Source organism: Sminthopsis crassicaudata, chromosome 3 (genome assembly GCF_048593235.1).
Source record: "Sminthopsis crassicaudata isolate SCR6 chromosome 3, ASM4859323v1, whole genome shotgun sequence".
Lineage (NCBI taxonomy): Eukaryota > Metazoa > Chordata > Mammalia > Dasyuromorphia > Dasyuridae > Sminthopsis > Sminthopsis crassicaudata.
The window spans coordinates 466256763-466284306 of NC_133619.1; the positions used below are offsets into that span (position 1 = coordinate 466256763).

Here is a 27544-nt window from a genome sequence, read left to right on the forward strand (position 1 = left end):
TTCTTTCTGGTTCTCCTTGGCTTCCTGTCTTCTTTACAAGCTCATTCATTCCCTTGGTTTCCTCTATGCACATGATTCCTGGTTAAACTTCTTTCTTCAGTTGTATCTCTAAATGTTTCTCAATTAGGTAGCAGAGTAAATAGAATGCTAGGTCTGGAGCCAAGAAGCTCTTTGTTCAAGTTTAGCTTCAGACATTTATTAGCTATGTGATCCTGAACAAATCACTTCATCACTGCTTTCCTCAGTTTCCTCATACATAAAATGGGGATAATAATTGTACCTACCTCACAAGGTTTTTGTGAGGATCAAATGTGAAAATATTTGTAAAGTGCTTGGGATGCTATATAAAAAAAGTTAGCTATTTGTTATAACTACTAGTAGTTATTAATATTATTATTATTATTATTATTGTTATTATTATTATTATTATTATTATTATTATCATTTCTGACTTCTCCTTAATGCTAGAATCAAATTTTCAAGTAGCTACAGAACATAAAGCATCTTACCAAATCTTACCAGTATATAAAAATGTTAAAAACCAGGCTTATGGTGCAGGTAGGTGGGGCAGTGGATAGAGCACCAGCCCTAAAGTCAGGAGGAAATAACTTCAAATCTGGCCTCAGATACTTAACACTTCCTAGTTGTGTAATATTGGGCAAGTCACTTAACCACAATTGCCTCAGCAAAAAAAAAAAAAAAAAAAAAAAAAAAAAGGCTCATTATTATTTCCCTTAAATTTGTCCCTCTTTCTGACTTTTACTTACCATTTCTAATGTCACAAAATCATTCACCCATTTGAAATGTTGGAGTAATCTTTGAGTTTTCTCTTCTCTTTTTACATTAACATTGCCAAATCTCAATTTTACGTTCATAATACTTTTCAAATCTGTCCTCTCTCTATTCTCATTGCCATAATCCTTGTACAGATGCTTCATACTGCCTTGCTGGATAGTCTTCTTACAAGTTTTCTATCTTCATTCTCTATTCTTAATTCATCCTTACTTAATATATATTCTAGGTCATAAAACTCTTCTGCTCAAAAAAATTTCAGTGAATACCCAAATCCCACACAGTTACATTCAAACTTTTTTTTTTTAATTGAATTAGCATCTAAGGCCATAATCTAGAGCCATCTTATCTTTACAACATTTTCTCTCATAATTCCCTTGCATACACTTTACATTGATCACATTAGTCATCATCCCTCACATGTTTTGTGCATTCCCAGGTGCATGCCTTCTCCCTTCCTGTTAAAAATTTTAATGGTATCAAATGGTTAGAAAATAGGATCTATGAAAAAGAAGTTGTAATTTTATAGCTAGAAATCAATCAACTATTTTCCTTCAACTCTGAAACTATACGAAAAAGGAAAGATTATTTATTTTAGAGATCCATTGCTAATCAGGAAGAATATTTTGAGAGAATACTTAAACATTAAAATTGTCTATCAATCAAACCATAAAAGAAAGAAGAATTGAAATTTATTGTTTGGATATCAGAAGACCTGATGATAGGAGGGCATATACAGTGAAGAAGGAAATGGATTAGAAAGCATCAGAAAATATAGTTATCATCAGAATGTGAAGTTAATTATAAAAAATCCTTTGCAGGGAAAGTCTTGACTTCAACTGTGGGTAACAGATGGCTAAAGGAGGAGATCAGAGAGAGGACTCACTTTAAAATAATTTTGACTTGTAAGACTGATGCAAGGATGGAATTTTGATAATAACTTTGTTAAGAGAGAATTCATGAAGGCCTTGATAAAGAACTGCTTTCTGGTTACGACTTCCAATCCTCTTCACTGTTTTATATTCCATTAGGTTTATCATTTTATATTGGGCTAAGACAGCTGGCTGAGTTGTTTGTTGCCAGTTAATAAAAAAGAGAAAACAGACATGCTTTAATAAGAATTAGACCAAAAAGCAATGTTGCTGAAGGTTTCTATAGAGTGATATAGCAAAATAAATGAAGAAATAAATGATACATTGACTAGAATGTACCTAGATTGAATAAAGTAAGGTTGAAAAAGTTCAATTATTCATTCCTTCTCCAAAATCAAAGAAGAAATTGGTCATCAAGATTCTCTTACTTAGTATGACTGCTGTTATCTTAGAAAATAATCAAACAAATCTAATTGAAGTAGTATGGTTTTAATATTAAAAAATAATTAATAAATGATTAATGGACTGTCCTCAAATTCCATAAACCACATTGTCTTTTGTTGCTACCTTAGAAGTGTTCAGTGTTAGTATATAAAGTTTGTAAATAATGATATTATTGTAGCTGTTGGTGGTGTTGTATTATGTAAAAATTTGAAGGAATGTCACAGAATAGCTTTAGGGGGGGAAAAAGAAGGTGTTATATTAATACAATTGAATTTCTTGATAGTACCATACTTGTTACTAAAGAGGAAGAATGGAGATGGTACTATTTGTCTTGGAGGCAGGAAGTCTCATAGCAATGTGAATCTGGGCAAAGTGTGTAAAGCTGTGTGCCCCAAATCACAGAAGAGTTGTGATGTGCTTAGTGGAGGAAATTTCCATTCTGAGAAGATAGGATTATATAAAATAAACAATAATGGAGACCTGTATTTTTACTTTAATACACATCTTTGTTTTTCAATTAAAGGGTTTCCTCCATTCTGTCCTGCTTTCTCTTTTTAACTAAAGCTCAGCACCTATTAAATAATATTTTTTTCTTTCTGTTTTTTATTATACTATGCCTGGCTATATATAGTGTGTCAAGTGCTTGCTGAGTATTATGGTTAAAAATCATTTACAACCTAGTCGAGTTTTGACTCATTATTCTGTTCTATGTTCCTGTTAATAGGATATCCATTACGAGAGTGACAGCTGACATTTCTCTTGCTAAGAGGTCTGTCCTAAATAATCCCAGCAAGAGGGCAATAATCGAGCGGTCAAACACCCGATCCAGCTTAGGTAAGATGTTCAAATATTTTGTATTTCTCCAATATGACTTTCTAGATCAGAATGGCACATGCTGATTCAGTGAATGTCTTTTCCAAGTCACAAGCTATTCAAATCATTGAATTATACATAATGTCAGCACCTGAAAGGAGAGACAGTTGCAGGATATAGACCCAGTCAATTAGTTAATTAGTAGCCTAGTGGGAAGGGCCCTTGAGTGAGTTCAAATCTTAGAACCATTTAAGAGGATCCACAGGAAGTCTCACATCTCTTAGCCTTGCTGTGTCCCATTTTCCCCAACTTTTCAATAAAATTAATGATACCTATCTGATACTTAACTTACAAACAAGTAGGAAATAAAATGAAATGTGAAGTTCTGTTAAATCCTTTAAAGAAAAGCTAGATAATAAAGTATTCTTGGTATTGCTACTATTTCTAAATATGTGTATGTGTATGAACCAAAGTTCAAATTTATCATTTGTTTGGTGGTAACTCCCTCCATTACTGCAGATTGTCAGCTGATTAGTAATTTATAGTTTTAGTTTGTATTTATATAAATATAAATTGATTACTATAATCTATAAATTATAGTAATCTATAGAGTCATTTGACACATTGAGAGTTTATGTGATTTACCCAGGGTCACAAATCCATCATTTAAGGAAGGACATTATAGTAAATAGAGGGTTGGCCTTGGAGCCTAAAAAATGGATTCAGATCCTACCTTTGACACCTTCAATCTATATGGCCATGAATAAATTATTTAATTTCCTTGGCCTGCAGTTTATTCATCTGAAAAATGAAGGACTTCTACTGATGACCTCTGAGGTCCTTTCCAGCTCCTTACAACTCCAAGGACAGGCCTCCAAACATCATACCATGGTGCCTCTCTAACAATTATATAACACACTAAATGTTAATAAGAAAAATTAGTTACTAACATGCAAGGAATTTAGACATATTTACACATATCATCCATGTATCTTCAAAATCAATTTTTTAAAAAGTAAGATTTTGTGATTAAGATCTTTATCCACTATCATTAGTGTTGCCAAAGTCTATGATTTACAGTTCCTTCCTCGGATGAAGAAGGTGAAACCCAGACCATAAACCAATCCTGAGGAAACAAGAATATATACTCCTTTAGCCATGTGATGTAGCAAAGATACACTTGAGTTCTCCCTTAAATCAGCATTTAAAATTTGGTATTCTCTGGCTCCAGTATTGAAAAAGCAAGGGGGAATCAATCTCAATTCTACAGACCATTCTCAGGAATTAAATGAAGTTTTAATCTTTATTAGTTTGGAGGGTTATATTCTTTCAACCATCTGAATACTTCAGTAGTGAACAGTCTGGTTGTCAACATAGAAACATCTGAGGTCTTATTAAAACATATGAAAATGACTGTACATTATGATATCACTTTCATTTTTGAAGTGAGAATTAAGAGAAAATTCACATTTTTATCTAGGACCATATATGTATCTGGTCACTTTGACTGGAAAATTAAGCCTTGCTTAAGACCCCTCAGTAGGCCCATGAAATGAATTTGATTGATACTTTTATTTTAAGAAGTTTAGAAATGTAATTATGTATGCATCTGTTATAATTCTTCTTCATACCTATAACATGTAGATTTCTTCATTGGAACTACTTTCCCCTTCTTCCACTAGCCTCCTCCCTGTGATATTTTCAACCTATCTCTGCTTATACTATAATGAAATATGTATAACTTAGCTATTCATGACCTTAAGAGACATCTCTCTCCTCTTACTATGAACTAAGACACAATGTCAAATATCTAGTTTGGATACTCAGTAGAATATACCTACTTTTGTGTCAGCCATGTTGCTTATGAAAGAAGGTATAGTAGCCACAACATAGTAGATGGTATTTTGGAGTTTTAGAATTTTTTTTTGTTCAATTGCGTAACTTTTCATGACACCAATTAGAATTTTTTTTTTTTTTGGCAAATATCTATATAAATATATATTTGGAGTGATTTGCCATTTCCTTCTCCAGCTTATTTTACAGATGAGAAAACTGAGATAAACAGGGGTAGGTGGCTTGCCCAGGGTCAGCTAGTCCGTGTCTGAGACCAGATTTGAACTCCGTCTTCCTAATTACAGATCTAGTGCTCCACCCAATGTGCAATCTCACTGTTTTGGAGTCAGGAATACTTGAGTCAAAATTCTCCCTGAAGTGCTTGCTAGCTGTGTGACCCTAGGTAAGGCATTTAACTTCTCTTAGACTCAGTTTCCTCATCTATAAATTGGAGATAGTAATATTACCTACTTTACAGGGTCATTTTGAGGAGCAAATGAAATAATCTCTGTAAAGTGCTTTGCAAACCTTAAAGTGCTATACAAAGACTAGCTATTGTTCCTTTCATGCATCAAGTAAACAAAGTTCATATGTCACCAGACTGTTTACATAGGAGGAATGTGTAATTCATTCCATTTAGGAAATGTAAAGTTTATGGGAAATTATTCAGCCTTTTAACTGCTTCACATAAAGTTGTATCAGGATTTACACCTTAAAATAAATATAATTTGTAGTAAATTAGATCTATTCTAATATAATCCTAACCACATGTCATGCCTATGTAAGCCAGGGGAAAGTAGTTCCAATGAAGAAATCTACATGTTATAGGTATGAAGAAGAATTATAACAGATGCATACATAATGCATGCAAACAGTGAGAAACAAGGCTATGTACCCTGAAGCTAACATGTAGAACAAATAATAGTTTCATTTCTCAATTTATCTTTTTAAAGAATAATCTCTTACTCTGTGGAAAATTCATGACTACTTATGAGAGATCATGCTTAAAATATGATAAAGAAAAAGAAATAGACTAGTATTAGATTTTTTCAGTCTACAGGTGAATTAAGTTTGTCATCACAAAGACAATATAAAGAAAGTATTTTTTTTTTAATTTAGATCTAAATCCCATTTTAAGGTAAGTATTGTGAAATACATTGTGGTATAATGATTATAGTGCTGGACTCAGTCATCCAAGAGTGTATGACAATTCCATTTCAGACACTTAACTAGCTTTGTGATCTGGGGATCAATCACTTCATGTCTTTGAACCCTATCTATAAAGGGAGAGCAACTGAAGTCCAAATCTAGGACTCCATTCATACCACATCGCATTTTTTCCCCATAAGTACACAAAATTAATGTTCACCATTCACACATATGAATTACATAAGCAAATCTGTTTCCAGATTTGTCAGATAGTATTTCATGTCTAAAATAGTATTTTCAGCTGGGCATGGTGGTGCATGTTTATTCTATTTGCTGCTAGGGATTAAGACTGCTGATCTTTCAAGCTCTGGAATATATGGTTAAAGTGGGCTAAAGCTGAGTGGGTATCCACACTAAGTCCAGAACCATTATGGTGAACTCCCAGGAGCATGGGACCATCAGACTATCCAGGAAGCCATCAAGACTGCCATAAAGCTCTCTGGCTGATCAGCAGTGGAATTAGGTCCAAATGTGACCACTGCATTTCCATGCTGGGCAAAATAAGGGGGAAGAAGGGGAGGAAAAAAAAAGGGGAAAAAAAGTTGTTTTGGTATCAGATCATCTTATTTGTTATGCTGGCTATTTTGTACAAAGCTACTATCAGTTTGGTACTTCTACTTTGGGGGATTTGGGACAAGGTGACGAGTAAAATTATAAGGTCACACTTGGAATTAAACATTCTGAAAATATAATACCCAGTTACCTGTAGTTTAAACATAACCCATTCATTTATTTATTCATTTAATGCCTTTGAAATGTAAAACATTGTGCCATGTGCTATTAATAATAATATTAATAATAATAAAAATAAAGTTATTTATAAATAACTTTGTTTTGCAAAACTGATTTATAAATATGATCTCATGTGATCTTCATAACAATCTTGAGATAGATTCTATTATTACTGTCATTTTTCATATGAGGAAACTGAGACCAATAGAGGCTGACTTGCCCAGATTCACATAGCTAGTATGACTGTAGCAAGACTAAACCTTGTCTTCCTGACTGGAGTCAGGTCCTGCACTCTTTTTACTGTGTCATCTAGATTAATAAAACAGTCTAATTTCTCAGAGAGCTTATTCCTTAGAGACGGTAAAAGAAATCTACACAAATACAATACAAGGTAGAATGAGGTAAGTGCAAAATGGAAATAGAAAATTATCTGCCAAATTTTTATATTTCAGATAAAGTCATATTGTTTTTAGTGTTTTTGAGAACTATCAATCGATAAACATGTATTAAGCACCTGCTATGTACCAGGAACTGTGCTGAACTTACAAAATGGGATAAGACAGTCCTTATCCTCAAGGAGTTTACAATCTAAACATTCAGATTGTTTAGCAATGCTTACATTATAGATCTATTATTTGAAAAATAACTAGGTTTTTCACTTGACTGGATTTGAAAACATAGACTTAAAGGTAGAAATAACCTCAAAGACCATTTAATCCAATTGCCTCTAATTTATAGACTTAAAAAACTAAGCTTTGGAGAAGTGTAAGGATTTGAACCCTGATCCCTTATTGCTAATATGGTGTTCCTCCTGTACCATTTTGTCATTATTTACATATTGTTTCCTCTCATGATAATTAAGCTTGTTGAATGAGCTATAAAATAATGGACAGATAGAAAAAGTGTAAAATATCCTAGTATTTATTGTTGCCAGATTGACTAGCTGACAACAGTTTTACTGAAAGTAAGAATTTAAAAATGGGAATGGCTTTAACCTGTTGTTTCTATTTCTCTTCTTAGCTGAAGTGCAAAGTGAAATTGAAAGAATCTTTGAGTTGGCAAGATCCTTGCAACTTGTTGTCCTTGATGCAGATACTATCAACCATCCAGCACAACTTATAAAGACTTCCTTAGCACCAATTATTGTCCATGTTAAAGTTTCATCCCCAAAGGTAATTAGGCCACTTCTTTATCAAGGACAAAGATTTGTAGCTTAAAATCTATAAACATCTTTTAAAATATTTTTAAAAACTTTATTTCAAAATAATTGGATTTCTTTGCCATCTAATGTATGTTATTTTATGCATTGAAAAACATCATTCTGCAGTGATGATACACAAAAGTTTAAAAACTAATAATCTAGGAGAAAAAGATTTTTCTTTGAAAATAATTCCTTCCCAGAATTTCTTATGGACAAAAAGGATTAATTATTTGCCCATACACATTTAATGATTACATATTGAAAACCCACTAAATGTGTAAGTTTTAGATACTTATGGATATCAGTAAAACCATTATATCTGTCCTAGGTAAATAATCTATATCAAAATATTATAGACAGATGGATGGATGGACAGACAGAGACATATAGATATTAGATAAATGAATGATGGATAAATAAAATGTATATCCAAATATAGATATGTCCATCTGTACACAGCAATTACCAAAAAGAACTTGGAAGGAGTGGGTGGCTCAAGATATTGTTCAGCTCTTCAAAAATCTTCCTTTGACCTACATTCACTCTGCAAATGGTGGAATACATTAAGTGAGTGAATCTGTACTTCACAATTCAATAAAATCAAGGAAAATATAGTGTTTGACTATTTTTAAAATTTTAAGTTTTAATGATGACCAGGATCATAGTACACTATTATATTGCCATGTATTTAGATGACCACTAAAATATTAGCAGAGCTAGGAAAATCTTAGAGTCAAAAATTTATATCTTTTGAATGTTCTATCTCCTTAAAAAAAAAAAAAAAAAGATGGTACTGTTTAAAAAAAATGAGACATTATTCTTGTGTGAAACTTATAAGTATAGATATAAATCTGGAAAGGACTATTTGAGAGAGAACTATTCCAGTAGGTATTTACTGATTACCTGATGTGTTCCAATATGGCAGTTTAAACTATACTGACTCAAGTCAGGAAATAACCAACAATCACATTGGGAATTTTATTATGCTCAGGTGAACATAGTAAAACTGAGTTTTAAAGCCATTGTTCCATACAGGTTCTGCCCAATTATATGTATGTGTTTAAATATCCATCTCAGCATGCAAACTTTTACTTAATTTAAGGATCACACTGGCACGCTTGTGATTTGAGTCTCTATTCAGAGAAAGTCCTTAACTATCTCTAATACAAAAGGAAACAAAAACATGAAGTTATGTCTTTTAAAAACAACTATAGGAACCTAAGGAAGAGGAAATTTGACATTTGAAGGAATGCTAAATCACACATTATTGTAGCACTCTTTCATCTGATTAAAAAATGAAAAATGTTTATCAATCCCATATGGCATGTGGGCCCCTTCTTTTGACTTCTTATTGGGTAAATCTCCATAGATAATATTTTTAAATGTCTAAAAACTTCTTCCTAATTTTAATTCTTCCCATGTTGTTACATCTTGCATAATATATATTTTTTTATATCAAGTAATAGTCTGTCTCTTTTTTAACATCCTCAGCTCATGGCTCAGAAGACTTAGCATGTATCTACATAGATTCTGTTTCTAATACCACCTCCAACACCTAGTGGTTTCATCCGTATGGCAATAAGCACTAGGTTGAAAGCTAGTAATTATATTCCCACACTTCTCAATCTTTATTCTTTTAATGAGACATGGATTTAAATGATAGACAAGAAAACAGATTTGAATAAATGCATCTACATTTAAAAGAATTTCCATGCTCTCAAATTTCAACACCACTTAATCCTTCTTAAAGAATGTCATCACCTTGCAAGTTTCATATTACCTGAGTAAAAATCTATTTATCTTGTGTAAATTTAGAGTCATAACAGAGTTGCATTGGAATATTTCAATAAGTATCAATGATAAGAGAAACAAATATTCCTTGATAATTGCCTGGTATAAAGAAAGCCATCAAAAATATTGCACAATTGAAAAAAAATCTAGCATGCATGTTGTGTGAGCATATGTTTGCTTCCCAAATACTCTTTCACCCTTGCAAAGGACCCTCTAAAATGAAAGGATTTAAGGAGTGAATATAGGCTTCAGAACACTTTAAGAATCAGATGCAACATAAACCAGAAATTTCTCAAAACAGAAAAGATTGTACCTCATTTCTCACCTATTATTTCATTTCCTGCCATATTTGAAGTCAAAGCAACAAGATCTGATTCTGTTTTTATCTTTGACAAACGTCTCCATGATAACTCTTAAAATTTGTGTGTTTTTCTACCAGGTTTTGCAACGGCTGATTAAGTCTAGAGGAAAGTCCCAAAGTAAACACTTAAATGTCCAATTGGTGGCAGCTGATAAACTTGCACAATGTCCCCCTGTAAGTACAATTTTGTTTAAATTATTCTTAACTGCTCCATGGCCTGTTATTCTACATTTGGGATATTCTTCTGTGGACTACATTGTTGGTTTTTTTGTTTGTTTGTTTGTTTTTAATCTGTTAGCCTGGTGGTAGCCATAATACTCTTGGACACAAGTTAATCACTTATTGGTTGCTCTGTTTGTTATCTCATTTACATTCAGCATCTCTGTGGTGAATTAAGAATAGTATGCAATGGGCTTGGAGTTATGTGTTATCCTGTGACTTCCTTGCCTTGAGTACTTTTTGTTAACTTTAAAGGAATCATGTGATTCCAGAAGAGAGATATGTATTAAAAAAAAAAAAAAAAAAAAAAAAGCAAAACTTTTCTTTCAAGTCTCCTGCCCCACAAAATGTTGGCAGGTAAAAAAGACTAGAAAAAGATGTAGGAAGACAGCTCAGAGAGCAAAAGGAGCCTTGTGGGTATCAGTTACATTGAATCAGATCTTTGTGGGGTCAGAACCACATGATTACAAGTTTGAAAAAAAAAAAGACTGTTTTGGAAAGAGCTGAGCATATTAGGAAAACCTAGCCTGATCCCATACCACGTACTCTTAGCCCTAGCAAGATAATATCTCCTCCCTATATTTGCCAATTTCTTTGTACCTCAGCACCTTTAAACTTCAAAAGAGAATGATAAACCTCCTATTGATAAACTTAGATAGCCAAATAGCTTTCACAGCAACACATATCTCCTTTTCCTTGGTAATCCTATGCAACAATACTTTCTTTTCCTTTCTCCAATCTTTCCCTGTGTCATCCAAATCCAAGAAGCGTTCAGAAAATACCTGGTTTAGATGAGTGGTGTGAGAACCATTTTAATTTTTTCTCAATAGTATTTTATTTTTCTAAATACATGTAACGATAGTTTTCAGCATTCACTTCTATAAAATTCTGTGTTCTAAATTTTTCCTTCCTATCTCTTTTCCCAAGACAGCAAGCAATCTGATATAGATTAAACAGGTACAATCCTACTAAACATATTTCCATATTTATCATGTGTGAAAAAAAATCAGACCAAAGGGGAAAAAACACAAAAAAAGGAAAAGCAAACAGACAAACAAAAAAGGATGAAAATACTGTGCTTCAATCCACATTAATATCTGTTATTTTCTTTTTGGATATGGATGGTATTTTCTATTCCTACTCTATTAGAATTGTCTTGGATCACTATATTGCTAAGAAGAACCAAGTCTATCATAGCTGATAATCACATAATCTTTCCATTTCTGTGTACAAGTTTTCCTAGATCTGCTTATTTCACTTAGCATCAGTTCTTTCCAGACTTTTCAGAAATCAGCCTACTCATCATTTCATATGGAATAATAATATTTTATTACATTCAAATGCCATAATTTATTCAGCCATTCAATTTCTAATTCTTTGCTGCCACACAAAGAAATGCTACAGACATTTTTGCACATGTGGGTCCTTTTCCCTCTTTTATGATTTCTTTGGAATACAGACCCAGAAATGACACTGTGGAATCAAAGGGTATGCATAGTTTGATAGCCTTTTGTGAATAGAGAACTATTTTTTAAATCAACTTTTCACTGTGACTCTTTTGTGCTAGTTATTAGACCCCCAGATAAAGCTCATTATGTGGCACATACTGACCATTGTAACATCCAGTTCCCTAACCCTTCAGTTCTCTTGCAGACTCTCTCTCTCCCTTGCACTAGCCACTCTCTCTTCTTCTCCCCATCCAACACCTTAGTGAAGCAATTCAACTCTACAGTATCCTCCTCCCTTGAATGCTTAGCCTCCTTGGTATATTATCATATACCCACCAAGCCTCGGCTTTTTTTTTTTTTTTTTACTATCCTTTGCCTTTGCTCCTACTTATGGACTACTAAGTGAAGATAGAGAAAATCACGTAACCCTTCTAATTCATCCACAGCAAATTTATGTTACACAGTCTTAATTGGGCCCTCACTGCTGCTAGGCAACTATATTATACTTCCTTTATTAACTTGCCATCCCATTCTCTACAGTGACTTTTCCAACTATTTTCATCCTTCTGCAAACTTCCCATGGCTTCCCTCCTCCATCCTCTTGTCTGAGAACTTTTCTACATATTTTACAGAAAAAAATTGGGCCACTTGCTATAAAATCCCTTTTCTCTCTGCTTTGTTTCCTATTACTCAGATGCCTTGTGCCACTATCTCTTGCTAAAATATATCTTGACTTCAAGTTGCTTTTAATTTGTAGTAGTATAAAAACTTACATATAAAACAGGTAATATTCAGAAAAGTCATAAATGAAACTTAATCAAATCAGGTATCAGAAATTCTAGAATTGTTTAGTAAGGGGATAATTAGTGAACATCTTGTAAAGGAAGCAGAAATTACAAAGGACCAGCATGGCTTCATCAAGAATAGGTTATATCAAACTCATCACATTTCCTTGTTGGGCAGGGTTGCTAGACTGGTAGAGCAAGTCATATTGTAAATAAAATATGCCTATATTTTGTCAGAACCTTTGATAAAAACTCTTCATGCTTTTCTTATGAGAATGATGGTCAGATTTAGGTTAAATAATGATACAAATGGATAGTTTAGGAATTTGTCCTAACTTGGAAGGTCTTAAGCAGAGGGTCTCAGGTATCTGATAATAATAATAATTTTTAAAATCTTTTTTTCCCATAGAGTTGTAGATTTGGGGGTGAGGTGGGGTGTAAGGAACTCCTTCATGATGAAGCTGCTTCTACCAATACAGATTACCAACTGATCTATAACTTAGAATCATAAAGAATTGCCTCTAGTGTTACTGATAGAGTAAATGATTTGTCCAGGGTCAAACAGTAGATGTCCAAAGCAGGACCTGAATCTATGCCTTTCTGACTTCTCAGGGCAGCTTTCTAATCACTTCGCCACATTGCTTCTCCTGTTTTCTTTATTTTTTGTAATGCTATGGATAAAGACATAAATGTCATGTCTGTAAATTTGCAGATGACACGAAGTCCAATTCTTATCCACCACAAAAAGAGTAGCTGTAAATAGTTTTGTACAAATAAGTCCCTTTCCCTTTTGTGGATGTCTTTGGGATATAGACTTAGCAGTAATATTGCTTATTAAAGGGTATATACAGATTTATAGCCCATTGGCCATAGTTCCAAATTGTTCCCCAGAGTAGTTGAATCAGTTCACAACTCAACCAACAAAGCATTATTGTCCTAGTTTTCCCACAGCCGACATTATCTTTTTTTGCCATATTAGCCACTCTAATAGATTTGAGGTGATACCCCAGTTATTTTAATTTGCATTTATCTGATCGATAGTGATTTAGAGCATTTTTTCATATGCTTTGATTTCTTTGTCTAAAAACTACCTGTTCATATTTTTTGACTATTTGTCAACTAGGAAATTACTTGTACTTTTATGAATTTGTATCAATTTTCTATATATTTCAGATATGAGGCCTTTATCAGAGATAATTATGACCTATTTTCAAAGTTTGCCACGTGTTAAGATCTGGAAATACTGGTCCTTTTGTTTATAGAACTAATCTTTGGTAATTCAGTCACATCCATCCAACTCAGTCACATATATATAAGCATAACATAAGGGCTCTCAAATAATTCATGGATCAAAAACAAAGTCATATAAATTTGTTATATAAGATTTTCTCTTTTTAATTTTTGAAAATCATTTTTAGTTCAAAATTCTCTTCCTCCATTACCCATTACAGATATGAAATCATGCAAAACTTTCACATATTAACTATGTCATAGGAGAAAAAAACAAGAAAAATAAATGAAGAAAAGGGATATATGTTAGCCTACATTCAGAGCATATCAGTTCTCTCCCTGGAAGTTAATAGACTTTTTTGTCATGCCAGAGTAGGTTAATTGTCATTACAATAATTCTATTATTATGTACAATGTTCTCCTAGTTCTGTTCACTTCACTTTGTATCAGTTCATGTAAATGTAATGCTGGAGAAACTGAGGCAAGACAGAGATTGGTTTTTAATCTTTTAATTGTAGAGAATTTTAAACAAGCCAAGTTGGGGGCTAGCCACCTGTATAGGACTCTTGGCCAAAGCATTCAGCAGCGAGCAATCTAATATAAATTAAACATGTGCAATTCTTCTAAATATATTTCTACATTTATAGTGCTGTACAAGAAAAATCAGATCAAAAGGGGGGAAAATGAGAAAGAAAAACACAAGAAAGGCAATAACAAAAAGGGTAAAAATACTAAGTTGTGATCTACAACTGGGGAGAATTATCCCAGCAAGGACTGAGATAAGAAACTTGGAATTTTATGACTCAATGGTATGTCAAGGCTTCTTTTCTGACTCAATTCTCCCAGTCCTAATGGCAAGAAAAAGAGGGGTGTGGGGCTATAATAATTTTATTCAGGGTATTACATTATTCTTCCCAGGGTTTTCTGAAACCAATCCTTTTTCTGAAACTATAGCCTTCGTAATAGCACAATAGTATTCCATTACAATCGTGTGTGTGTGTGTGTGTGTGTGTGTGTGTGTGTGTGTGTGTAAAATTTGTTTAGCCATTCCCTAATTTATGGATATCCCCTTGATTTCTAATTCTTTGCTATCACAAAAAGAACTGCTATAACTATTTTTGTACATATGGGTCCTTTTCTTTTTTCTTTTATATCTTTTAGGTACAGGCCTAACAGTGGTATCAGCAGGTCAAAGGGTATACATAGTTTTATAACCCTTTGGGCATAGTAGTTCCAAATTATTCTTGAGAATCAATCAACAAACATGTATTAAATAACTACTATTTGCCACAGTTCTAAGCACTAGCAATACAAAAAGAGGCAAAATGTTCCCTTAATTTGTTTATGATTTCCACCCTTTATATGTAAATCATGAGCCTATTTTGAGTTTAATTTGGTATACAATGTAAATTGTTGGTCTCTATCTACTTTCTGACAGATTGCTTTTTAAGTTTTCCCATTAATTTTTGTCAAATAGTATTACCTCAATAAAGGGATTTATTCTGGTCATTTACTTCTCTGTATTGTGTACCTTATTCTATTCCATTGATCAACTGCTCTCTTATTTACCCAGTATCAGATTGTTTTGATGATTATTGTTTTGTAACATAACTTGAAATCTGATATTGCTGGGCCACCTTCCTGCACTTTTATTTTTCCCTTGATTTCCTTGATATGCTTCACCTTTTGTTCCTCTTGATGAATTTTTCATCATTTTTTTCTAATTCTAGAAAGTAATTCTTTGTTAGTTTTGTTGTTATGGAGCTGAATAATTAATTTAGACAATATTGACATTTTTATTATATTGGCTTGGCCTACCCATGAGCTATTAATATTTCTCCATGTGTTTAAATCTCTTTAGTTGTGTTAAGGATGTTTTGTAACTATTCATACTTGATTATGTCTTGGCAGGTAGACTCCTAATTATTATGCCATCTGCAGTTATTTTAAATGCAATTTCTATTTCTATCTCTTTCTGTTGACTTTTGTTGGTAATACAGAAAAATGTTGATGATTTATGTGGATTTATTTTATATCCTGCAAATTTGCCAAAGTTGTTAATTGTTTCAATTAGTTTTCAGTTTATTTTCTAGGGTTTCTCAGTACATCATATTGTCTGAAAAAAAAAAAAGTGATAGTTTTGTTTTCTCCTTGCCTATTCTTCCTTCAATTTTTTCTCGCCTAATAAGGTAATAACTAATAATAGTTAGTATGATATTGAAAAATAATGGCAATAATAGATTTCCTTGCTTCACTTTGATTTAATTGGAAAAGCTAGTTTATTCCCATTGTAGATAATGCTGGTTCTCAGTTTTCGATTAATGTAAGACAACTTTAAAAAAAATTAACATGATTGAAATTAGCATATGCCTACATCGGATGTTTCAATGGTAAATTCAAGGATAAATGGAAGTATAAAATATGTATCTGTGACTATACCTGTTATTTTAACTATTCCTGATGAGGTTTAGGTTTTGGGATTCCCTTTATTAGGGAACCAAATGATAAGGTCTAGATTTAGGGAACCAAAATGAGATTAGGCTTTCTGGTGGTCAGGGAGTTAAATGATAAAGTCTAGTAGCAGGTTTGGGGTTCAGGGAACCAAATGGAGAGGTTTGGCTCCCCTGTAACCCCTTGGGATTCGGCACAAGGGTAGGGAGTTTTGGGGACTCCCTTCTGGCGGCGCAGAGATTCTCTGTAAAGGAATTTACAAAACCCAAAAGCTAGATTGATAAAAGGTTTATTATAGGGATTGTGAAGTAAAGTTAGAAATCCTGACAGTGAGGCATAAGGTCTTGTTAGGGAGATAGGTGAGGATAAAGAGAGGATAACACTGGAAGAGAATAGTATTCCAATGGGCAGAAGTTTCCTTGGCATGGCATGGCATAGCCTAGCATGGCATGTTTAGAACCTCTGCAAAGAGAGGATTTTAGATTGGCTCTTTTATAACAGGAGCTTTGGCTACAAGCTGAAGGATCTAGTGAATGGCATTCTACAAGCTGGGTTTCAGCTTGGGCTAGAATTTGAATAGAATTCAATGAGTTTCAGGACTTAACAGACCCCACCTAGATAACAGAAAGGAAGTGTTTGTCCCTCAGGTGGGGTCCCTCACTGAGGCAGAGTTGAAGGAGATTTTCGAGTTTCAGGGTCCCTTCTTCATTCTCCCCTCAAGCAGTCACCTCCAAATGCATTTGGGATAAAGGGGCAAGGATCTCTTCTTCATATAACTGCTTTGAGCTGGCAAGGATCGTAAAGATTTTGGGGGATTTGTGCCAGCAGGTGAGGTATGAGGTGTGGGGTCTGAAAATGGCAGCATTGCATAATGAGGGGTGTTTGTCCCAGTCAGTTGTCCCAGGTAGTTGTCCCATGTTCTCCTGGCTGAAGGACAGTTGAAAATCCAAAGTTTAAAGCCTAGAGAAAACAGATATCAGGAGCAGATTAAAAGTGAGGTGTCATCCAGGGTTGAGATGGTGACATTCTTGAATGGGACCTTTTACAGGAAATGCATCAGGTCCCTTCTGTGGGCTGCCTGTAAGAATGCTGATAGCCCATCTAACAATACTGAATGCCAAAGAAAAGTAGAAGAGAAAATGATAGGAGCAAAAAGTTCTTAGTCTATAGTAAAAGTATTAAGTAACCTAGAGTTTAGCCCATTCACTCCAATTTCCAGGAAAGCTAATTTTTCCTGGGGTGGGTCAGGGTGGCAGGGATTAAGGGATTAAGGGTGTGATAGACTCAGAGAGTCAGGTCAGGCAGGAGGCCTTGAAATCTATTATGTTTAATAAACCACTGATGTCCATTGGCTTTTTAAAAAAATGATCCCTGGGGTCAATAGCTATCCCAGGGTTAATTTTTAGACCTCTTCGGTTAAGAGGTTTTTTTAATTAAACCAGCCACTGATCTTTCTTTTGAGGCAGGGTCTGGGGATGGACGTGTCCCTGCTTGTCAGAGCTGCAGATCAAGATAAAGATGCAGTTTAAGCTTTTCCAAATCTCTTAGCTGTCTGTGCTAAAGGTTTGTGCATTAAAAAAAAAAATCCTTTTCGGGGTTTGAGAAGAGAGTTGGCTCCTCAATCTCACCACAAAATCACCAAGATGGTTTAGGCAAAGATACTTAGCCTTTCCCCCTGCTATCCCCACTCTTACAGGGGAAAGGTGGAAGAGACCAGAGGGGTCAGAGCGCAGTCCTACCCAGCTTATCTACAGCGAGGTATTCAGATGTCCGGTGGAAGGGAGAACTGAGCCAAACCCCAAATTCCTAACAGAGAGCAGGACACTGGAGGGTGCAGTTCAACCTCTGTGGTGTTTGCTGTTGTGGTGGAAAGGCAATTCCTCCAGTACTCCTCCTGCTCAAACTCAAGATAGGGACTGGGGTCTCCTCAGACAGTTTCCGTGGCACTTACAGCATGAACCTCTCAGGTTCCCAGCCAAAATCTCTGCTCTGAGTGTCTTCCCAGGAGGCAGAAGTTGCCCTGAGGAGAAGAAAAGAGCTGGGAATCTCAGGTTTTAGTTCAGGTGAGAGAGAGTTAAAACACACAACAAACAAACAAACAAAAAAACCAAAAAACCCCAGCTGTTTGTAACAGCAGAGTGGGAGAAACATCAAACACTCAAAATAGGTTCCTCCAGTTTTGGCCTTAGTATATTAGCCTTGGACCGCTGAAAAAGTTGGGGGGGGGGGTGGTCCCAGGATTTGAAAGAAAAAAAGAAGGCACTTTTAGAGTGCACAGAGATGCAAAGACTCTGCTGAGCATAAAAGCTCCAGACAGCATCGACCATGCCCCAGGGTGTTGAGCTGTCCCTCCCTGCTATAGAAAGGGTGGGGTGGTGGCTTACCGGGAAAAAAAAAAAAAAACCAAAAAAAACAACTAGTGAACAGTCACCAAATGGGAAACAGCCATCACTAGAAAGACTGAAATCCTTGACTTCTAGGGGGAAAAAAGCTTTAATGTCCTCCATTCAATAGCTCCTTGCCTGACAGTATCCAGATTTTAGAACCCCTCGTCCTTCTCTAGAGAAGGGGAGTGACAAAATTTGTGAGAGACTAGCTATAGAATAGAGAACAAATCTAGAGAGAGACAGACCACAGGAATCCCCACAAGGGAATTCTGCAAGCTAGAGAAAAGGTAACAAGAAAGGCTTTCCCCCCCCCTTTTTTTAATAGGTAGCCTAAAGGTGTTTTCAAATTGAAAGTAGTTAAGGAGTTTTCAAATAGTTTCAGTCTCCCTCTAACTCCTCATTTCCCTGCTACAGTCAGGGAAGGAGAAAAGAAAGAAAGAAGCTATCTTCACTCTCTTAACAATTTAATTGAATTGCTTTGGATTTTTATTCCAAAGGACTTTCCTAAAGCTTCAACTTTGGTCAGGGTTGGAGCTTACAGGAAAGAAACCTTTAATTGTTAGCAGGGGTATAGGATGCCAATCCAGAAAAATAGGAGAGAATATGCTTAGAGCAAAAGTTCTTGGGACTGAGAAAGTTAGGAGTTAGGAGCAAAAAGTTCTCACCTGTAAAACTGGGTAGGAGAGTAAGAGAAAGGACTTAGCCTACTTTCCCCAGTGTGTTCATTTTGAAAGCTAAGCTATTCATCTCTTCACAAAGAGCTAAGGAAGGTTTAAGCAAGTGCTCTGAGGCTAGGAAAAAAAAACCAAGAGCAATTTGGAATCTCCTGTCTTTGTAGACAACCCTGTGAGCATGCAAAAGCATAGTTTTGAGGCTTCATCAGTTAAAAGGCTGTGACAGGAGGCACTGCTGTAAGGCAGGATGACTAAATCAGGGAAACCAAGTCTGGTTTTAAAATGTATGGGACAAGCATGCTTCCTGAGAGGGCTAGAAGCTGTGGCTGCTTTAAGAGCCTTCAGGCAAAGATTCTGGGAGGGGCGTGGCCCGCTTGTTCAGATTGCAGGTAAACTTCTGTTAGTTTAAAAATTGGTGGACAACTTTTCCCAAGATTTAAGAAGATAAGATTGAGTCCCCAATCTCCCCACTGTACAGTACCCCAATAAGGGACAGGATAGGAGCATTTAAATGACAGGTTACCAAGCCATACCAGAGAGGTCTGAGACAGGCCTTGAGTTCCTCTGCTATCCACACTCTATAGGGGAAGGGGAGGAAAGACCAGAGGTACAGAGTGAGAGTGAAGGAGAAAGAAATGCAATGCTCTTACCTGGCTGCTTCCCAAATAGTGAGGGTTTTTTTTTTTTTATTGATTCCACATTGGAACTTGAGGGAAGGGGAGCTGTCCAAGCTCAACCCCTATAGTCCCCAGGAGTAGCAGCCAAGGGTAGAAAAATGTCTCCAAAGGTTGCTTTAATTCTGTGACCTTTCTCCTCGTGGTTACAGCCTGATCATTAAGTTTCTCCATTTATCTCCCTAGGACAGATCAAAGAGAGTGCTGACCTTAGATCCCTGAGAGGGGTCCCCAGAATGGCCATGTGTCTCCTTGGACTGGGGAGAAGGGGGAATGTTCAGTTTTCTTAAAGAGATACTTCCTCTCATATCTCAGAGTTTCTCTCTGAGGGCAAGGCTTTAAAAGCAGAATCCTGAAAAAGTGGAAAGGCCCAGGATTCAGGTCTGGTGGGAGAAAAGAGAATTTAGGAGTGCCTTGAGATGCAAAGGTCCTTTGTCTCTGGAGGGACTGGGCGAGGGAGTTTGATTCCCTTCCAGCAAAATCTAAGCATCTGAAGCTTTCCAGTTAGGGGATTTTTCTCAAACCAAATATCTCTGCTCAAGAAAGGATTTTTAGAGGCAGAGGTGTTTCGCCTCATTGTGGACAGGTAAAAGCTTTTAATTTTCCCAAATTCTTGCAGTATGTCTCTTGTGTCTAGACATCTCTAGAGACAGAGAGTTACAAAAGGAGACCTTTTGTCAGTCTATTGCAATTCACATAGAGTGTCCCTGAGAAAGAATTGTGCTCAAGTGTAGAGCTCTAACAATGACCCAAGCCTAACCCCGGTGGCTTGGGTGTTCCCTATAGAATAGGGAAAGAAAAAAAAAAGTCTTACTTTGTTGGAAGTTTCAGGATTTCCCAGTTCCATTATCTCTAGAAATAGAGTATGACAAAAGAAGGCCCTTTGCCAGAAAATGCAGATGTTTTCCCCTGGAGAATACTGCTCACATCCCAAAGCCTATCTGGGTGTCCACTATCTTTAGAGATAGAGTGAGACAAAAGAAAGCCTTTTGTCAGAGAACGCAGGCATTCTCCCTGGGAGAATACTGCTCCTACAGCTCAAAACCCAATGTGGTTCTAATGAGGGATAGGAAAGAGGGAACCCCATTTCTCGGCGCATAGATAGTAAGATAATCCCATGAGGCACAGTGTCCCCTGTAAATGTATTTACAGGCCCGAAAACCTAGATTGATAAGTAAAAGGTTTATTGTAGAAATTTGGAAGAAAAGTTCAGTTAGAAAGACGCCAGGGCCAGAGGTGGCCGCTGGGCGGGCAGGAACCCTTACATGGCTGGAAGGATACCATGTGTTGTCTGGGAGGGCTCCTGCAAAGAGAGCACTCCGGCTAATTTCTTTTATACCTAGAAGATGATGGGCGGTACCCCCAAAGTTCTCGGCGGGCTTTTCAGTTAGCTCAGATCAGGTGAGGGCTTGGGGAAGCTGAGCTGATAGTGGGGCTGGGCCCGGATATTCCAAGGGTGCCTTTGACCAGGATTTGTGAATCAAGGTCAGCCATGGGTTGGGCAATTAGAAAGGAATTTTAAAGGGACCTCAAACCCCATCAGTTCTGAGTGTCCAGATCTCTCGGGATCTCCCAGTCTTCAATGAAGATGTCTAGTTTTTTGGGATTCCATTTGGTTGCCAAATGATGTCTAGTTTTTTTGGGTTCAGGTTCATCAAAATATGATGAAGTTTAGGTTTTGAGGTTCCCTTTAGTAGGGAACCAAATGATAAGGTCTAGATTTAGGGAACCAAAATGAGATTAAATGATAAGATCTAGTGGCAGGTTTCAGGTTGGGGGAACCAAATGGAGAGGTTTTGGCTCCTCTGCAACCCCTTGGGATTTGGCACAAGGGTAGGGAGTTTTGGGGACTCCCTTATGGGGCGCAGAGATTCTCTGTAAAGGAATTTACAGATCTGAAAACCTAGATTGATAAAAGATTTATTATAGGGATTGTGAAGTAAGGTTAGAAATCCTGACAGTGAGGCATGAAGTCTTATTAGGGAAATAGGTGAAGATAAAGATAGGATAATACTGGAAGAGAATAGTATTCCAGTGGGCAGAAGTTTCCTTGGCATGGCATGTTTAGCACCTCTGCAAAGAGAAGATTTTTAGATTGGCTCTTTTATAATAGGAACTTTGGCTACAAGCTGAAGGGGGCTAGTGGGTGGAATTCTACAAGCTGGGTTTCAGCTTGGGCTAGAATTTGAATAGAATTCAATGAGTTTCAGGATTGAACCAACCCCAATTAGATAATAGAATGAAATTGTTTGTCCCTCAGGTGGGGTCCCTCATTGAGGCCGAGTGAAAGGAGATTTTCTCCTTCAAGGAGTTTTCAAATTTCAGGATCCCTTCTTCATTTCCTCAATGGCTTAAATTTACCGGGAAGGAGGGTTATTTATACATATTTGGTATCCCTTGCAATCATCAGAAAAGTATAATGGAAGTTCCTTTTAAGTTTTGTATTTGTGTTCCCGGAACTTAGCACAATTCCTGGCAGATAGTTTATGTTTAATAAACATTTATTGACTGACTTTTAAACATTTTAGTGCATTTCATACTAAGAAATCTAGTAACTAAACAGTTGTGATTAAGGTACAACTTGGTATGTCTAGATTAATTGTAACTAGGCACATTATGGATTTTTCATGATCCAGACAATCCAGAGAGCTGGTTGAGCATCTTTCCCTACATGGAGAAAATTGGAGAAGTGTCACAATGGGCAGCATCAATGCCGTGGGGGCTGATATACTCTATGATCTTTCTAGAAAGCACTCTCTTCAGGTGGTAAACCTGCTATTCTGGTAAGATCGTTACCATAGATCATGCCATATATTTAGACCTGGAAGAGAGCCAGAAGAGGTCATCTGATTCAACCTCTTCATTTTGCGGATAAGGAAAATAAGGGATAAAGAAGTTAAATGACTTAAAGAAGGTCGCAAAGATAGTGTCAAAGGTAGATCTGGAGAGATTTCTGGTAAAAATTTGTATGGCAGGGAGGCTAGGTGGCGCAGTGGATAGAGCACCAGCCTTGAATTCAGGAGGACCTGAGTTCAAATCTGGTCTCAGATACTTAACACTTCCTAACTGTGTGACCCTGGGCAAGTCACTTAACCCCAGCCTCAGGGGGGGAAAAAATTTGTACGGCAAAGTGATTCAGAGTTTGGAGATCAAAATATAGGCTGAATAAATGATCTAGTAATAAAAATCTTCTAAATCATTGGGCAAAATTATTAAAGCATGTTAATTTTAGATAACATGAATAATGTTACATATAACATGCAATAATGTTAATTGCTGTCAATGATAAGATTAGATTCTGTCTTTTAATTCTGACATACATAACTTGAAGCCACAAAAAGGATGGTAGTAAAAACTGTCTCTAACTTAGTACAAAGTCCCAATTTTCATTGTTTTCCGATCTTGATATCATTTGGACTCCTTTAAGAAGAACTGAGACTGATTTAACTGACCACTGCATGTCCCTCTGCAAAGCCAGCAAATTGAGTTGACAGGATAGAGAGCTGCTACTAGTGCTTAGAACAGTCACTTTTAAAATTAACTTTTTAAAAATGAAAGTTAGATTTTGTTGAAGAACTACCAAGATAGAGTAGAAAACATAGGACCAAAAACCAGACCTTGTCTGTTATCTACTACCTGTTTTTAACCCCTCTGTTCTTCATTTTCAAAATAAGGAATTTTGGCCTATGAAGTCCTTTCCAGGTACCAAGCTATCATCCTATGTCAGAGTTGGAAGGAACCTTAGAGACTTGCATCAAACTTATTCATTTTGCAAATGACATGATGAAAGTTGCTTAATGTCACAGAGCAAGCACATTTTTATTGGCAGAGTGAGGACTTTAGAACCCTGACTTAATGAAGCCAGGCTACCCAGACAAAGATAGTAATGGAACAAAGGCTGTATTTCACAGAGAAAAGATGGTTGAATTTAAGAGTAAAATATTTTAAGGATGTTTGTGCTAAAATAGAATCACCTGCAATTGATGTTAGATTCTTGGGTTGCTCTATCCAAAATAAGAACTACTCTCCTTGTTTCTTTGACTCATACAGAAGAAGGCTTGTGTCCAATCTTTGTTTCAGACAGAGCCTGAATTTATCTATAACATATAAGCTTGCAAGTTTCATTTTAAAATTTGACATTTGATTTCACCAGGTAAATTCAAGTATTGTAATTTTTTTGTGTCCTCTCCACCTCCAACTGGAAGTTTAAATTAGTATAGAAAAGAAAAAAAGCCCCAAGTCAAATGATTTAGGTACCATAATAATGAAAGCTTCGGATAAATAAATAGAAAATTAAATGAATATGTAAATGAAAAGTAATCACTTATTCTAACAGTGATGATTTTTGCTACCAAAAACTGACTCCATACCTCCATGGAAAACTATAGTTTTCCATGTAAAAAGACATATAATGATAAAAATCCACCCTTTTACATGTAAAACTAAAGAGTGTTATAACTCTAACAAATATTACAGTAACTATAGTAGTATGTGATCTTTTATCACCCTTTCACCCCATTGCAATAGAGATTTAGATTTGTTGTTGCTAAATATAAGTTCCCAATATGCTAGTTCATGTTGCTCCCTTATTAAAAATTTCCCATTGACCTATGCCATTAATAAAGAATGAAGTTGGGTAATTTAACCTTTATACTTGATATATCTGACACTTTGAGAAGCAATTGTTTCTGACCCACTTAATGTACATAGGTTCACTATGCTGCAAAAACGTGTAAATTGGAAACTGAGCAATTCCAGATGCAATCATACCTGTGTACTTAATTGGGACATAGAGATTCCAAAATCTCAGAGGTTTTAGAAAAAGGCCCTGAATTTCTAAGAATATTAATGGTAACCGGAGGTCCATAGTTCCTAGTTTCTGGTTTTCTTTAAGTCCCGGAGGAGTGGTAGGAAACCAGTTTCAGAGATAGAAATAGGAGGAACATACAAAAAAATCAACCAAAGGATTGAAAGGAGGCAGGTAACTCCTCCCCCTAACATAGAAGAGCTGGTTTTCTGTCTCAACAGGAGGAAAAATGAAATGGCCAGATATGATAGAGGAGGGATAACAGAACTGAGACAACTGTCAATATGTAGCAACCTTGATCTGAAGCACTTAGATATAGCTGAGCTTTTCTATATTCATTTGTTTATTGACTTTATTTAGTTATTGGTCAGGCATTTTTCAGTCATGTCTGACTCTTCATCATCCCCTTTGGAGTTTTCTTGACTAAGATACTAGTGTAGTTTGCCATTTCCTTCTTCAGTTCATTTTACAAATGAGGAAACTGAAAAACAGGGCTAAGTGAGCCCAGGGTCACATGCTTAGTAAGTGTCTGAATCTGAATTTGAATTCAGGAAGATGAGTTTTCTGGCCTGAAAATGCATCACCTAACTGCCAAATTTTATTTAGACTAGTAAAAAATTCCTTTCATTTTATTGTGTCTCAAGAGATTAAGCATGTGACAATTGAATGAGTAATGAATTTACAGTCAAAAGACTTAGGTTCAAATCTCAGGCTTGTCACTCTCTGTCTGACCTTGGGCTTCAGTCTCATTCATAAAATAAGATAGCTGGCCTAGAGGATCTTGAAAGATGTGTTCTAAAGCTAAATCTGTATTCTTTGATATAAAGATATTCAGTTAATTAAGCATTCATTAAATATCTACTAGATGCCAGGCAATATGTTTAGTGCTGAAGCAGGTAGAGAGTATAGTGGGCTGCTTTTGGTTACAGTCTGTTCCACCTCACTGTACCATCCCTATAAAATGTTATTACTGAGAATTGGCAGTCATATATATCTATTGTCCTCTCCTCCTCCAACTTTATCACTATCAATGTTTACCTCCCCCCCCCCCACCAATCTCTCTGTCATGGACTATTATAGTAGACATAGTCTACTCTCCATTGTAAGCAATCTTCCACTTACCTGTCAATGTGATCTTCCAAAAGTATAAAACTGCTGATATCACTTTCCCCTACCCCATTAAGTAAACCTTACTGATTATTATCTTCAGGGTCAAATATAAAATCTGTTTTTTGGTTTTCACAATTCCCTTAACCTGGCCCTGTCCTACCTTTCCAATCCTCTTCTACATTGCTCCTGTTTTCATACTCTGCAATCTAGTGATATTGGCTTCCTTGGTATTCCTTGTTGTACTAAATAATCCATATCCCAACTCTGGATAGTATCACTGACTGCCCCTTATACTTGGAATTTTATCCTTCTCGTTTGCCTCTTTCAAATTCTAGCTAAATTTCTACCTTTTGCAAGAAGCCTTTCTTGATCTTCCTGAATGCTAATTCATTCTCTCCAATATATTCTTTATACATTTGGTTTATATATAGTCTATTAAACTATAACCTCCTCAAGAGCAGAAAGAACCTTTCTTTTTCATTTCTTTTCGTCCCTGGCAGAAATATAGTGTCTAGCACTGTTTTGTCTTATTGACTTGATTTAAGGTGAAAGAGGTACTTAGAAGAAAGTACATTTATAACCCTGTTAGAGCATGTGGCTCCTTAGAGTGGTGATGATGGAAAACAAAACAATTTTCTTCCTGGCAACCTAAAAATTAACATAGCTGTTCCACTTTTCTACTTCTGGGAAGTGGTATTATGTCTCTGACCTATGAAAGGTTAAGAATTAAGCAGCTATTTCTATAACAGTTTATCACTTAATAAAAATCCATTGTAAAATGTTTTTATCTATTTTAATTATTTTTGTACAGTGTCCTAATATTTAAAACCAAAATAATTTTTTAAAAATCTGTTGAAGCCAGAGAGTGAAGTAGGCATACCTTCCCCCCCCTTTTTTACAGTACTTGATTTTTAAATTTATCCTAATTTTCAATTAGTTTTCATTTTATGTAAATTCTTATAATACAAATTCAATTTTACATAAAGAATTCTGAAAGAAATCTGTATTAAAAAAAAAAAAAAACCTCCCTGCACTAATTTTGCTGTATAGCTACACCTGCTCTTCAGCTCAGCATTTTGTGGTCTCCCCAACTCCCCCAGCAAAAACAAAAACAAAAACAAAAAACCCACAGCCCTTAAAAAAACATAATAAAAAAGCCCAATCACCACAAGAAAATATAACAGAAGCAGAGAGACCAGCCCTCTGTTCTACAAGAGACCGTCTCCTCACTTCACTCACCTGCCCTGCACCCCTGAATATCTAGCCCTTGTGTCTTTCTGCTCAGTGGGCCTGTCCCTGGCTTGCTGCCCCTGCCCCTACCTACCACTATTGCCAAATTCCTCCTCCTTTTCCAACTACCACATGTCCCAGATTGGTATGCCTTCCCCTCTCCCTCTCTAATCAAAGTTGTCAGAGAAATTTGCATTATGTAAAAATCACTTCATATAGAGGTTTGAAAAGCAGTGTAAAAAAAACAAAACCTTAGGATGGACCTATGGACCAGTAATCCGTCTAGAAGGGGCCAGTAATCCTTCGTCTAGAAGGGGACTGGGCAGTGGCCCTGTGCTGATGGGGAGGGTTGGGGGAAACTGATGGAATACTGAGGCAAGAGACCAGACAGACAAACATTTGTGTCAGCGCACACATGCACACACACACACAGACACCGAATAAATAAATAAAGCCTGATGATTATAGAGAGGAGGACTAT

At 36.0% G+C, this 27544-nt stretch overlaps 1 protein-coding gene across 7 annotated transcripts in view; it reads left to right on the forward strand.

Annotated features, from left to right (window-relative positions):
• Positions 1–27544, forward strand: part of CACNB4 (calcium voltage-gated channel auxiliary subunit beta 4) — a 341773-nt gene that overhangs the window by 293679 nt on the left and 20550 nt on the right. For all 7 annotated transcript variants that reach the window (XM_074303449.1, XM_074303451.1, XM_074303452.1 and 4 more), the window contains 3 exons: positions 2833–2942; positions 7716–7867; positions 10127–10222. In XM_074303449.1, coding sequence (XP_074159550.1) covers positions 2833–2942; positions 7716–7867; positions 10127–10222 — 358 coding nt within the window. The remainder of the gene's footprint in view (positions 1–2832; positions 2943–7715; positions 7868–10126; positions 10223–27544) is intronic.